The sequence below is a fragment of the Lotus japonicus genome, chromosome 5 (genome assembly GCF_012489685.1).
Source record: "Lotus japonicus ecotype B-129 chromosome 5, LjGifu_v1.2".
Lineage (NCBI taxonomy): Eukaryota > Viridiplantae > Streptophyta > Magnoliopsida > Fabales > Fabaceae > Lotus > Lotus japonicus.
In genome coordinates, this window is record NC_080045.1 from 12960473 (window position 1) to 12975463 (window position 14991).

The following is a 14991-nucleotide window of genomic DNA, read 5'->3' on the forward strand; positions in this document are numbered from 1 at the left end:
TTTAATATATATATAATATTTTTCACTAGTGCACTTGCGCACATAAAATCTTTAAGTGACTACTAGAGTTATATTATACATCAACATCAGAGTTACATACGTCTACCAAAACGTAACCCTTACTACGAAGAGTTACATACATACAACACTCAGGCTAGGTTGTTAGGCTATTTTACAAGGTTAGCTTCTACAGCACATACTCATAGGTTGGGTTATGCTATTATACAAAGCTACTAGGGTAACAGTCACATTTATGCAGCTACATTATACATAGGTAGTAGAGTTTATGATAGTACAAGTCAAGGGTCAAAGGTGTCCGTTGGCAGATGGTGGGGAAATAGATCCGCTCACAGAAATAGGGGGTGGTGGTAATGGTGGCGGATCCATATAAACACCTGGTGGCATGACAAAAGAAATCATGGCAGGAAGAGTCAGCGGATAGTATGGTAGCTCCATATCAGGTCTGGTGAAGTTGATTCCCACTATTCCATAAAACAAAAATTGAGGATTTATTTCATTATAATCCCATACCCCTTCTATGTAGTCAAAGTCTAAGTGCACTATGGTGATCGGAACGTCCATCCTTAAAAAAACAGTGTAAGGGTGAGATAAATATACAAGAGATTAATCAGAATTTAGAAAAGAATATTTTACCTTAACGCAATAAATTAAATTATTAGGTAAGTTTAAATTTTACAAGTTATAATTTAACTATGCTATGAGATGCATGATGTGTATGCAAGAAATTTACCTCCGTCCTACTCCAGAATATGTAGTGTACAATGTGTCCCATACCCCACTGTGTACTACTAATACTGGACTTCATCTCTTCCATCTTCAAACTAATGCATGCAATGCATGTGGGCCCAATCACACAAATTTAGGAAGCTTAAGTCACACATCATAATATATCAAACATCAAAGAACAATCTCGTTCCGGAAATTTAGCATCGGAACACATCATCAACTTATATCATTCCAAATATCAAATAATAATATCGTTTCGGAATTCAACATCGGAACCCACTAATATCAAATAAACTTCCTTACCAATAGACACCTTCAATGATGCATGCTCAATTTTAGTCCTCCTTATTACTTCAATGTTTGTACAAAACATGACTTATCATCATATATATCAAGTTCTCTTAGATTTAACAATTCTTTTTCTTTTTCTTCTACACCTTTTACGTATTGGCAGTGCTATTATAATTTTAAAAAGGATATCCCTTTCTAAATGAAGTTTCTACTTTTCAATTTGTTATCAAATTATTAGTTACGTAACAGTGTTACTACTATGACTTCAAAATAAAAGTTGTTTGAATCAAATTTATTATGTTTTCTTTTTCTGAAATCATCATCCTACACGACACAAGGTGGTAATTTAATCTTGTTTGTTAAGTGACAAATGTAACATCAAGTATATTAAAATTTAAATCACACAAGCCCTACCAGAAACTATAATCCCAGAATCGTTCAAATTAAGTTTTATTCCTTAAAATTTAATATACATTTTTATTACTCACATTCTTATTAACTACTTGAAATTTATCCCCCCTTACCTCTCAAAAATCTTGGGCGTGACTTGGATATCCCCTTGAAGCCTCCTCTCCTTGGTGTTTCACTACAAGTGAATTTGCTAACTTAGATTATCTAAATTTATTAAGAGTGTGAAGACTAGTGAAGGTGTGTGTGTTTGAGAAGAAGAGTGGATTGAAGTGTGTGTGGTGTGGAGAAGTGAAGAGGGAGGAGCTATTTATACTTGAGTCCCCTAGGAATGGATGACTATGATTTAATCTTCATGTGGCACATTTGGAGGGCTAGAATTGCATCATGGGATGGATGATCAAGATGAAGCCAACAAAGGGCACACTTGGATGGTCAAGATTAATTTCTAGAATCATGTAGAAAATTTTAAGAATGAAGGGCCATGATTTGGCCATCAAAATGGCCACTTGGATGGCCAAGATTGAGCACAATAATCATGTGCTAAAAAAGAAACTAATAAACTATTCCTATTTATTATTATTATTATTATTATTATTATTATTATTATTATATATATATATATAATTATTAAATAATGAGAAGCCTAGTCCTTACAAAAGTAATTTTTAATTTCCTTCAATTTCCTTACAGAAACAACTTAACTATAGTAATTTTGTAGTCAACTTATAAAAGATATAATAAATGCTATATGGAATAAAAGTTGTATTCGTTTTCTTTTTCAAAAACCTCATTTAAAACAATTAATTACATTTTATTGCAGTAATTATTTCATTTTTCCTGTCAATTATTGCTACAATTTTTTTTTTAAAAACCCCATGTAAAATAATTAATTAAACTTTAATTCATTGATTATTTATTTTAGGAAATTATATTCGAAATTAATTCATTAATTTCTTCAATTTCCTTATATAAATTAATTAATGACGTGAATCAGTGCAAAAATGTTTTGAAATAGTTTTCTTTTTTAAAATGAAAAAAAATGTTTTAAATAATTAATTACTTATTAAATTCATTAGCTATCTATTTAAGGAAATTACTATTCGAAATTAATTTTTAATTTCCTTCAATTTCCTTACAAAAACAACTTAATTATAGTAATTTGTATTGAACTCATAAAAGATCTAATAAATGCTATATGAAATAAAAGTGAAATTCGTTTTCTTTTTAAAAACTCTATTTAAAACAATTAATTACATTTTAATGCAGCAATTATTTCATTTTTTCTAGTCAAATATTTAGCAAAATTTTATGCGAGTTTTTCAAAATTATTTGAACTTGGAAACAATTAAACATCAAATACGACAAATCATATGTCTATAGATAATTTTTAGCCAAATTGAACATCAAATATGACATATCATTTCATCCATTTTTCAGCACTTGATATCTTTGAAATTAACCTTTGTTCCGATGGCTGTCAAAATCGACGATCTCGCCAAAATCGATACCTCCAAAGAGAACTGGACTATTGTTGCAAAAGTCAATCGTTTATGGCTAAGTCCGAGCTTATATGGTTCGAAGCTCCCCTTTTCTATGAGCATGGTTCTTATGGATGATAAGGTATCACATTTTTTTAATTACTCACCCTGTTTTAATATCATTTTTTATGGTTGGTAAATATCTTATCTTTTTTACATTTAAAATTCCAAGGTTGTAAGATTCATGCTTCCATTAGGAAGACTCTGATTTATCGATTTTAGTCTTTGCTAAGTAAAAGACTTGTATATTAGATCTCATTCTTTGGTGTTGGTGAAAGCGGTCGTGATTTTCGTCCATCCTCGCATCCATTCAATATCAACTTTGATATTCATACTTCTGTACGATTGGTTCCTAACAAGGCTATCAACTTAACCCCATACTCTTTCGTTCCACTTTGTGACATAATGTATAAGGACATTGATACGTCATTCCTTATATGTATAAACCCTTATGTAGCCTTTTGATTTTTTGAACAATAGTTCTTAATTTTTTCCTTACATTTTTATTTGTCTTTGACCGGATGTAATTAGAATTCTCATTGGAGCAAGTTGAGAACAAGAGTTTGAGAAAAATTGTACAAAGTAGAAAATGATAACTATTGAACTTGACAAAGATAGGTACACTCAATGTTCTTTACTTATTCAAATAACAATATTCGCCGTGCAACAGATGGGGTAAAAACGCTAGTATTCTATAATTTAAAATATTAATTGATGTATTAAATACAATAGACAAATTTCCCGTGCAACGCGTGGGTAAAAACACTAGGTTAACATTAATTTACAACTAGTTTACTTTCCTATGCCGTTGAAGGAGATAGAGTGACATTTCTATTTTTGGGTCATTTCCTAAATTGTCAACAAATTCAGCAACAACTACTAACATGGGTCAGATAATTAGATGAATAAAAATGGAAACTAGAGAGAAAGCTCGACCTTATCAACACACGACACTCGACTAAGACGAAACGAGAGAAAAAACAAAATGCTACAATAATAATAGTAAAAAGAAATGAAACATACCCATTAAACGTAGCGCATCTCATAAATAGTTAAACTCATTAAGCATTTTGTTTAAAATTCAATTTATTAACAGTGAAAGTATTTATTCGGAAAGACTTAGCCACTTAATATGAGCTTAAAGTCTTTAGAAAATTAATCTCATAACCGTCGGTGGTAAGATACATTAGAAAAAGAAATGAAAAAAAATAAAAATAAAAATGTAAACTGTTTATCTTTACTACACTCACTCTCACTTTCTCTCTCTCTCTCCAATGTGGCCTTGAAAGTTGAAACAACTTAGAGCATCTCCAACGCTGGGCTCTTAGCCCAGCTGGAGGGCTTAAGAGCCGGCTCTTATTTTTTCAGTGCGTTGGAGAGAGCCTTCAAGCTCTTAGCTACAGTGCAGGGGCTCTTCTGCAAGAGCTCCTGCTTAATGAGCTCTTATATTAAAAAACTATTATTTTCTCTCACTTGCTTCAACGGATTTCAGAGGAAAAGGAAACAGAATGAACATCAACATAACATGAACCACGATTCCAGAAATTTTATTCAACAATAAATAATTATAAAATTATAATGAAATGTTCAGAAGATTAACAAATTTATTGACTACAAAAGATGAATTTTTATACATAGAAAAAAGAAAAATAAAAAAACACAGAAGCTAAAAGGGTGTGATCTTGACTGTGTGGAAGAACATGAGCTCCGATCCGGTCGTTTTGGCTCCGATCTGGAAGGGAAATGAGAGAAATACGATAGAAGAGTAAAGGAACTGACGAATATCAACAAAAACGGCTTGCATGTGTGAAAAGGAAGCTCTTTTCCGACTTTTAAGGCCTTGAGCGTATGAAAGAGGGGCGGTGGCGGCTGGATCGTGGCCGGAGTGTGGCGGTTTGGGAGCGTTGGGCCCGGAGCCTAGCGGGTTGGTGGCGGTTTGTGGTATTGGCCGGAGAGAACGTGAGGGAGAGCGAGAAGAGGAGGAAGAGACAGTAAGTGGGTGAGGAAGAGGAAGAGGAGGAAGAGAGAAAGAGTGGATGATCGAACAAGGGTTTTGGGGGGCGAATCGTATGTTTGGTGGTGGTGGTGATTGTTTGGTGGCGGTGGTGACCGATTGGGAGAGGTTCAGAAGATGAGAGAAGGAGGGAGAGGACGGCTAGGGTTTTGAGTGAAGAGGAGGTGAGGTTTGGCTTTTATAGGGGGTGACCAGCAGAGCAAGTCATCCAGCCGTTGGAGCCCTTGGTGGACCGGCTGGAGCAGGTTTTGTGGCCATTTGGGCCTTTTTTGACCGGCATGGCCGGTTTTTTCCTCTTTGGACTCCTTTAATTAGCCCAATTTTATTTTTTTTTGAACTTTTAGCCCAAACATTAATATTTAATTATAGTATTAAGAAATTAAAAGGAAATAATTAAATTTAATTATTGTTTAAATTTATTTATAGTATTGCTTTAGTATTAAATTTTAAATATAAATTGGATGAAAATAAATATTATAAATTAATGTTGTATGGTGGGACAGGGTGGGACCCTTGTAATAGTAATTTAAGAGCCCATGCATTGGAGCAAAATCTGCTTCAGGCTTTTAGCAGGCTCTTAAGTCTGACGTGGCACATAAATAGTGTAAAATAGTGCTAAATAGTGTATAAGAGCCCAGATAAGAGCCCAAAGCATTGGAGTTGCTCTTAGAGAGTTGAAAGTATCCCTTGCTGACCGACCATAAATTTTCTTTCCTTTAAACTTTCTCTCTCTACTTTCCCGGAAAATCGAGCTTTCTCTCTCTCCTAAATTGGTGATGATACACATAAGTTAGTGTCATTAATTATTATATTAATTAATTGTTTGTTTTATTTTATCTGTATATATAATATATATAAATATGAATGATCCTTGTTCGTTTTTGTTCACCCGTGAGATCTACAACTTTGCAGGAGTGAATAGAATCATAGCATAGCAGAGACTCGTGGCAGATGAAAAGAAAATCAGAGAAAAAAGGTAAACCCTAACCCCCAATCACCATCGTCGTTGTTGAAATTCACGCAACCGTTTCATCAGATCCATCCATGCTTCGTTTTCTATCTCATCTCATGTTTGACCTGAACTGTTAACTGTTTTTGGAAATTGGAACTCAATTAATTGTCTTGGGTTTTGTGCTTCCTTCTTCATGCTCTGTGAAGATCTAGCTAGTAGTATTTATTTCACTTCAATTTCTGTTTTCTTTTATTGTTTTTCAATCTGCTGGGTAATTTTGAGGGTTTGATTCTCATGCTTTTCAATTTCATCTACTTGAAGAATGAATACTTGTTATTTTTTGTGCTGTCATGGAAGTTCCTGTGTGATTTCCATTTTGTTGTAATCAATGGTGGTAATGAAGGGTATGTGCTGTTTCTACTTTCTATTATGGTATTTGGGTTGTTACATTTACTATTTCAAAATATGCAGGATTTGACTGGATTTATCAGGGGATGCTGCTTTCTTGGATTAGAATCGAGAGTTTTAAAGGGTAATTAATTAACAAGTTTCAGCTGGATTGGATTGACTTTCAGTCTTGTTGAGGAGATGAAGTAAATTATCAGTAAGGTTGTGGTGGTGGTGACTCCATTTTGCTATGAAAAGCAGGTTGACTTTATGGAAAGTATCTGATGATCATAGCTAATGTTGGAAGGAACATTAATTGGCTATTTCACCGGTGTCCACGTCGGAGCTAGTTTTTGAATTGCAAGTCCTTTTCCTTCAATTCTCCTGTTTACCGTAGTTCATATTTCGAACTGCTAATGTCTTGGTGAATGATTTGGGAATTGTAATAGAGGGAATGTTTTGCTAGTAATACACTTTACTAGCAGGTTCCAGGAATATAATTTATGGCTAAGTAAGACTTTTTGCTACTTCAAAGTGTTTCTCAGTGTCATTATTTGTCAGTAGCCTTATTCTTGTTGGAACTGAAGAGTAAAATGGAAGCAGAGACTTTGAAAGCCTATCACATTCCCAGTTTTCTTCACCCGTCACTTCCAGTTGTTTTGCCTGTGCTTATGATTGCAATAGGATATGTTGACCCAGGAAAATGGGTGGCAGTTGTTGAAGGTGGTTCACGGTTCGGATTTGATCTGATGGCCTTCACACTTATCTTCAGTTTTGCAGCTATCTTCTGTCAGTACATATCAGCAAAAATTGGTGTAATCACGGGAAAAGATCTTGCTCAGGTATTGTGCATTTCACCTAATGGATATATAAATTCATAGCGTTGAGGTTAGACTTAGTATGTTTGTTCTATTTAAAAAATTTCTGTGCTCTGTATTGCTCCCCCCCCCCCCCCTTGAACTGAGTTGATTTTTGAACTATTTGTTTGTGTTTTAGATTGTTCAGTGTTTGCACTTCACCCTGCGCAAGTAAGTAAATGCAATATTGCACGTTAGAAAATTATAGTATGGGTCATGGAAGGCTGTTGAAAAAAGGCACTTATCAAGAAGAAATCAAGCCACAGAAATAATTCTTCAGTTTCTTCTTCCCTCTCTTGTTTTAGTTTAGTTTGTGTATCAGGAAATTTAGAATGTCAATGATCATTCCTATCTTCTTCCAATATATCACTTGATTTTTATGGAGTTTATAAAAACACTTAGATAGGTTTCTATGCTATCTTAATTTCACCCCTTTAGATATAATTTTGAAGCAGGGATATTATAATTTTGAGATAATCCCTGAATTTCCCAGCTATTATTATATTGAGATAGTAATCCGTTTGTGTCTGGCCATGTGCTGTACAATGTGATGAGTCACAGATTATATGGTATTCCTTTAATCTTTTTGTTGAGTTCGTTGTGGACTTAGTTGGTTTCTGGCTTTTTGATATCATTTCCAGTTTCAAATAGAATTCCATGCATAAACTTAAACAGTGTGATTTACTTATAGATCTTCCCTTTTTTGTGCTGAAGATTTGCAGTGATGAATACGATAATTGGACATGCATGCTTCTTGGAGTTCAAACAGAACTTTCAGTGATTATGCTTGACCTTAACATGGTAATTTTTCTCAATCTTGACTTACCTTCAAGATATGGCTAACTCTTTAGCAAAGAATATGAATTATATTTGTCTATACGTTGTATACATTGCCAGACTTTTTTGACATTACCTCATGATTTTCCCTGTTTGCTAGATGTTGGGCATGGCACATGGCTTAAATATTCTTTTTGGATGGGACTTGTTCACTTGTGTGTTTTTAACTGCTACTGGGGCTGTTTTCCATCTACTTCTTGTTGTCCTCCTTGTAAGTATCATTATTTGCTTATTCATCAATCTCTGTTATCAACAATGCACTTATCATATTTCCCTTTTTTAGGACATTGAGAAGGTGAAGATCCTAGGCCTGTTTGTGGCAGGTTTTGTGCTGCTTTCTTTTATACTTGGAATCCTCATAAATCAACCAGAAATTCCATTACCAATGAATGGAATAAAAACAAAATTGAGTGGGGAGAGTGCATTTGTGCTAATGAGTCTTCTAGGTGCAACTCTTGTGCCTCACAACTTTTACCTTCATTCTTCTATTGTACAGGTATTGGCTCCTGTCATTTCTCATTTTTCTCCTATTTATATTCGGTGAAACATCCATTTAGAAAGCATGCTTCCAAACATACATCTTTGGTGGCCTTCTTGATACATTCACGTCATGTTTTGCTTGTCTATAAAAACTCAATGTCTGCCTCTTGCACTTTGTAGTAAGCTTGCTTGTAAAGATGCCATACTGCTGGAGTTTTGTTATATTTAATCTATCATATGTTCAAAGGAGGCATGTGCTTTGAGAAGTGCTGTTGATTGTTCGTTTTTTCCTAGATATATTTGATCCATTATTTCTATAACTTGATTTTGCACAGCTGTGTCAAAATCCTTGTGTTATTTTTATTTTTCTTTTCCTTGTCTTCTGATACTTCATCAGAGTGTTGTTTTATCTGACATACTGTTTAATCAATGTACGGACCACTTGCATTTGAGCGATGTAAAACAAAACATGCTTTAGACTGCTCGTCTCAAAAGCGTTGAGTAATCACGGTACTTTGGATTACGATTAGTCTTGCGAAAAAACTTACGAAGGGGAGTGAGGTCAACTATGCTAGTGCTTTGGATTGATAATTTGATATTACACGTCTGGGAAAACTTTCCTCGTTGGCCATAATGAATCAGGAAATGTTTGATTTTGGTATGATGGGGAAAAAGGCGGAAAATTATCATTCGTTGTGGCAAGATGTTTTTAGTTGGGGGAAATGTATCATTAATAGGCTCATTCCTTTGTCTTCTAAGTTCTCCCCAAATCATGGGCCCAGGCATGTTTTGGAACTAATATATAAACTTATGTGCATGGGTTACTTCTAGAAGGAAGAAGATAGTGTGTTACAAATTACTGAAGCTGTAGTCTTTAGATACTATATATGCATATATAGATTTAAGTTTGTCTGATCTGATTAGTTTCACACTTTTCATCATCTGTGCACCTAGGTCTGAAAAGATTGCATACAATGTACCATTTTTGTCAATCTGAGGCTTCATTTTCCTTTTTTACAGTGGCATCAGGGATCAACAACCATTTCAAAGGATGCCTTATGTCATAACCATTTTTTGGCCATTATATGTGTCTTCAGTGGCCTTTATTTGGTAAATAATGTACTGATGAATGCTGCAGCAAATGAGTTCTACAGTATGGGTCTTGTTTTGGCTACTTTTCAGGATGCGTTAGCGCCAGTAGAACAGGTCTCCTTTCCACTTACCATTGATCTTCATTTAGCTAAAACTTACAAAGCCATATCTGTCTTATTCATTCTGTACAAATCTAATTCTAGGATTTTTATTGCAGGTGTTGCGGAGTCCGATAGCTCTGCTTGCGTTTTTGCTCATTCTGTTTCTTTCAAATCAAACCGCAGCACTAACTTGGAGTTTAGGTGGAGAAGTAGTTGTGCATCGTTTCTTAAAATTGGATATTCCTGGATGGCTTCATTATGCTACAATTAGAGTAATTGCCGTTCTGCCTGCCCTTTATTGTGTTTGGAGTTCAGGAGCTGAAGGGATGTATCAACTACTTATATTCACTCAAGTGGTGGTAGCTCTGCAACTTCCATCTTCTGTGATCCCCCTTTTCCGTATTGCATCATCTAGATCAATAATGGGTGTACACAAGATCCCACAATTTGTGGAATTTTTAGCATGGGTCATATTTATTGGGATGCTTGGCTTGAATATGGTCTTTGTTGTAGAAATGATATTTGGTAATAGTGATTGGGTGGGAAATTTGAGATGGAATATTGGGAATGGTGTATCTATTTCTTATTTATTTCTTCTCTGCACTGCTTTCGCATCATTCTGTTTGATGCTTTGGTTAGCTTCCACACCATTAAAATCTGCTAGTGTCCAGTCAGATGCTCAGGCATGGAACTGGGACATGCCAAAGGCCATACCAAATACATGGATTGCTAATGAGAAATCAGAGGTAACTGAAACAAGGTATCATGGAGATGAATTTGTTCAGGTAAAGGAACCAACACCAGCTCTAGCAAGGACCCCAGAGTACTCAGATGCACCAGTTGCCAGTTTTCATCCTGATCTCTCTGAAACTATCATGGAGCCTGATCTTCATGTGACTACTGTAAGTGAGACTCATTCAATTACATCATTTCCTTGCTCCCAAACATCTGTTGTGAAGGAATCAGCTTCCACTTCAGAATCAGAGGCAGTGTCAGATGTAATTAGTGAAACGCCTGATTTTAGATTGGAAGATGCCAGAAGTTCAGATATGGAAGCACATGCTCCAGTCGAGAAAACTGTAGAAGTTGAGCAGGATTTAAATGCTGAAAGGGATGATGATGATGTAGACTTGTGGGAAACTGAAGAAACATCCAAAGCAGTCTCAGCAAGTGCCCCGTCTTCAGCGTCGGATGGCCCAGCATCATTCAGGAGCCTTAGTGGGAAAAGTGATGATGGGAGTAATAGCATTGGAAGCCTTTCGAGACTTGCAGGTTTAGGCCGTGGCGCAAGGCGTCAGCTAGCTGCTATTCTTGATGAATTCTGGGGACAACTTTATGATTTCCATGGGAAATTTACCACGGACGCTAAGGCTAAGAGGCTGGATGTTTTACTAGGAGTAGATTCGAGGCTCGCCGGCGGCTCTTTGCAGAAAGTGGATTCAAATGCAAAGGAATATTCTGAATACCTAATTCCCGTTGGAAGTAGAGCTCCTGATACTTCAATGAACTCTGCTCCATATGACTCTCCTAGGCAGCATAGGATTCAAAGTAATATGGAGGCTTCCTATGGACTTCAAAGGAACTATTCCTCCTTACGGGCAAATTCCACCCATTTATTAGATGATTATGCACCGACCTCCTGCCGCAATCTTGTTGATGCTGGTGAAAGGCGCTATTCCAGTGTGCGCAATCTGCCATCATCTGGGGTTTGGGATTATCAGCCAGCTACTGTACATGGTTACCAGATTGCATCGTATATGAGCCAGGTTGGTAAAGGCAGAAATTCTGATAACTTAAATGCTCCAATGGAATTGTCTCCCATGAAATCCCCTTCCATGAGTAGTACAAACTACAGGAATTCTATACTTGCTTTGAGGCAAAAGATGCAGAATGGTTTAGGTGCTGGCCAACCCCCTGGCTTTGAAAATGTTTCTACCTCTATGAATTGCCGAATTCCATCTGAGAGGTCCCAATATGACTCTCGCACTTCGGGATCTACAAATAATGCAGTCAGTTCAGTTAATACTAAGAAGTACCACAGCTTGCCAGACATTTTAGGATATGCCATTCCTGCCAGGGATGCTTACATGTCTGATAAGAGTGCTCCATGGGATATTTCTGTTGGTGGATATGGATCTTCTGCAAACATGACTCGATATCAGTCCTCATTATATTCAAATTCTGGATCGAGGACGGGAGCTCCTTTAGCCTTTGATGTACTCTCTCCGACAAAAGTCTACAGTGATGTGCTTTCTTCTCAGTTGAGTTCTGGTTATGGTACTGGATCCCTCTGGTCCAGACAACCTTTTGAACAGTTTGGGGTGGATGATAAAATTCAAAATGTTGCACCAGATGTTGGAAGTAGGCCCAGTACAACTGCTAAAGAAAATACTTCTTCTGTGGATATAGACAACAAACTTCTTCAATCTTTTAGACATTGTATTGTGAAGCTCTTAAAATTGGAAGGGTCTGATTGGTTGTTTAGACAGAATGATGGGGCTGATGAGGATCTGATTGATCGTGTGGCTGCTAGGGAACAATTCATTTATGAAGTTGAAACCACAGAGATGAACCGGGTCAGTCATATGGGAGAAGCTCGTTATTTTTCTTCTGATGGGAAATCTGGTTCTTCAATGAAGAACAACGAGCTAAATTGCTCTAGTTTCTCAGTGTCCTCGATCCCTCACTGTGGGGAGGGATGTGTATGGAGAGCAGACTTAATAATAAGCTTTGGGGTGTGGTGTATCCACCGTGTGCTTGACCTTTCACTCATGGAAAGCCGGCCAGAGCTTTGGGGAAAATACACATACGTGCTCAATCGCCTCCAGGTAAATTTTAGTAATCCTGAAATTCATGTTTCAGCTCCTCTCTTCACGTGTACTCAACAGAAGATGCTAGTTGTGTAAATGTTGGCTGTTTCTTTTCTTGTGGAGAACTTGACGTTTCACAAGGAGAACTTGCTCCAATATGGAATGGGCATGCATTCATCACTGTCAATATAGAACTCACCCATTTAGACATAGTGTTAGAAGTATAATATAAAATATCACCAACTTTTTAAGCTTCTTAGATTGTTGGTACATGACATGCATGGTCTTACAGCCTCTATAGCCAGATGACCTAGAGTTCGATCCTTGCTGCCCTCATTAATCTAATAAAAAAGTTGAATTTCAGCACATGGTTGGTGCGTCTGTGCATTGTCCACGTTTCAAGTCCAATGGGCTCTTGCATGAGGAGGCTTCTTCGAAGTATAATATAAAACCATTCACCTGTCTTAACCCAATAACTTAAGCTTTTAGAATAGTTCATGTTAAGTTACTTTTTTGAGTTTTTCTTGTCAAGGCTAATCCCTTAACTTTTCTTCATTCCTTATTTTTTTTAATATGCTTCCTTTTGAGCAGGGTGTCATTGATCTGGCATTTTCCAAGCCTCGTAGTCCCATGGCCCCATGTTTTTGCCTTCAAGTTCCCATGGTACACCAGCAAAGGTTAAGCCCTCCTTCTAATGGCATGTTGCCGCCTGCCGCAAAACCAGGCCGGGGAAAATGCACAACCGCATTAGTGGTGCTTGACATGGTGAAGGACGTGGAGATCGCAATCTCTTCCCGGAAAGGTCGCACAGGAACTGCAGCTGGTGATGTAGCTTTCCCGATGGGAAAGGAGAATCTGGCATCTGTTCTCAAAAGGTACAAGCGTAGATTACCCAACAAACCAGTTGGCACTCATGAAGGGACTCGCAAGATTCCTACATCAGCACCATACAACTTGTAGCATTTTGCCTCCAGCACCATGCATTAACAAAACTAGTGTTCCTTGGGCTGTTTTGTTTTGTGAAGCAGTTCATGCTGTAGATCAAGAACAGCTGTTTCCTGTACCAAATTCCTTGCAGCAGATTTTATTTATTTGTATGTTACATACAAGTAGGGTTAGAGTCACTGTATGTAATTGCAACAAAATCAAAGGGGAAAAAAGGGTTAGATGGAAACTGACTTGACAATGTTGTTGGATTATTTTTCCTTCATGTCGCAAGTGTATGCCAGATGAGGTTTGAAAAGGGTAAAAGTTGTCTGACAGTGACAATTTAAACCACAAAAAGATGTTAACATGTTTATAATTTGGGTGTTTTTAAGGCCCATGGTGATGGTTGCCTGGATTTTTTTATATCAAGCCTTCTGAGCGTTAATATGGTGTTTGGTTGGCCTGCAGTGACAACATTGGATATTCTTATAGCGACAAATCAGCTTATTGTATTTTTGCTCCTCATATAAGTTTTACTTTTTTGATATTTAATTTCACTTCAGGGAACGACTCGTGCATTTCATCTGTAATCCATCATTGATAATCTCTATTCTGATTTCTGAGTATTCTCTCATTTCGGTTTTAGGCTGCTCTAATTAAAAAAAAAAGATTTGATTGTACTTTTGATCTTTTAGTTTGGACTGTATGTGATATAATTTGGAATTTGTGTCATTTTGGTTCTCAATATCTTTTTGGAGCCAATTAAGTCTTACATTTTAGGCTTAAATATGTTGGAGGTCCCTCTAAAATAGGGGTCCTTTGGTTAAGGCCCTTACAATTTTTTTTGGGTGGAATAAGCCCCTAATGTGAAAATAATATATAGTGATAAGCCCCTGCCGTGAGGTTCCGTTTAATTTCTGATGATTCTGCAAACGGCGCTGACATGAATTATATTTTGTGAAAATTATTCAATTAAAGAGGGTGTCACGAAAATAAATGAGGGTTAAAAAAATAAAAATAAAATCTAAACCCAAAGTAAAAAACCCATTTGGGGATTTTACTTAGGTTTTTTACTTTGGGTTTTTATTTTTTTTATTTTTTCAACCCTAATTTACTTACGTGGAACCCTAATAATTTTCAAAAAATATAATCCATGTCAGCGCCGTTTGCAGAATCATCATAAATTTAACAGAACCTCACGGTAGGGGCTTATCACTATATATTATTTTCACATTAGGGGCTTATTCCACCCAAAAAAATTTGTAAGGGCCTTAACAAACCAAAGGACCCCTATTTTAGAGGGACCTCCAACATATTTAAGCCTACATTTTAATATAACCTAATCTATATACTATTAAAAAGAAAATCATTATCCAAAGACGTTGTACACATGACATTACAAGAATAAAAGTTATCACACCCCCTCTCTGGCTGACAAGTGTCACGACCAGAGAGACTCACACACATTAAATATCCTAAGTGATTTTCCTATAATTTTGTATCTTTGTCCCCCATTAAATAATGGTCTTGAATGCATTTAAAATAAT

General features: G+C 36.4%; 1 protein-coding gene across 2 annotated transcripts; it reads left to right on the plus strand.

The window, feature by feature from the left end:
- Positions 1-5740: 5740 nt before the first annotated feature.
- Positions 5741-13918, plus strand: LOC130718682 (ethylene-insensitive protein 2.2-like). Of its 2 annotated transcripts, XM_057569306.1 has the most exons (9): positions 5741-5790; positions 5914-5977; positions 6425-7182; positions 7912-7998; positions 8135-8245; positions 8318-8530; positions 9535-9720; positions 9824-12535; positions 13109-13918. In XM_057569306.1, the coding sequence occupies exons 3-9, from the start codon at positions 6934-6936 to the stop codon at positions 13475-13477; spliced, it is 3927 nt and encodes a 1308-aa protein (XP_057425289.1). In that variant the 5' UTR covers positions 5741-5790; positions 5914-5977; positions 6425-6933; the 3' UTR covers positions 13478-13918. The 2 variants fall into 2 exon arrangements, with proteins under 2 accessions (XP_057425289.1, XP_057425288.1); XM_057569305.1 differs by lacking the exon at positions 5741-5790 and having other exon boundaries at positions 5842-5977.
- Positions 13919-14991: the final 1073 nt, after the last annotated feature.

Coding starts and splice junctions, on each gene's coding strand:
- LOC130718682 (XM_057569306.1), top strand. CDS start 6,934: ATGGAAGCAGAGACTTTGAAAGCCTATCACATTCCCAGTTTTCTTCAC. Junction 7,999..8,134: donor TTATGCTTGACCTTAACATG/GTAATTTTTCTC, acceptor CCTGTTTGCTAG/ATGTTGGGCATGGCACATGG. Junction 8,531..9,534: donor TTCATTCTTCTATTGTACAG/GTATTGGCTCCT, acceptor CCTTTTTTACAG/TGGCATCAGGGATCAACAAC.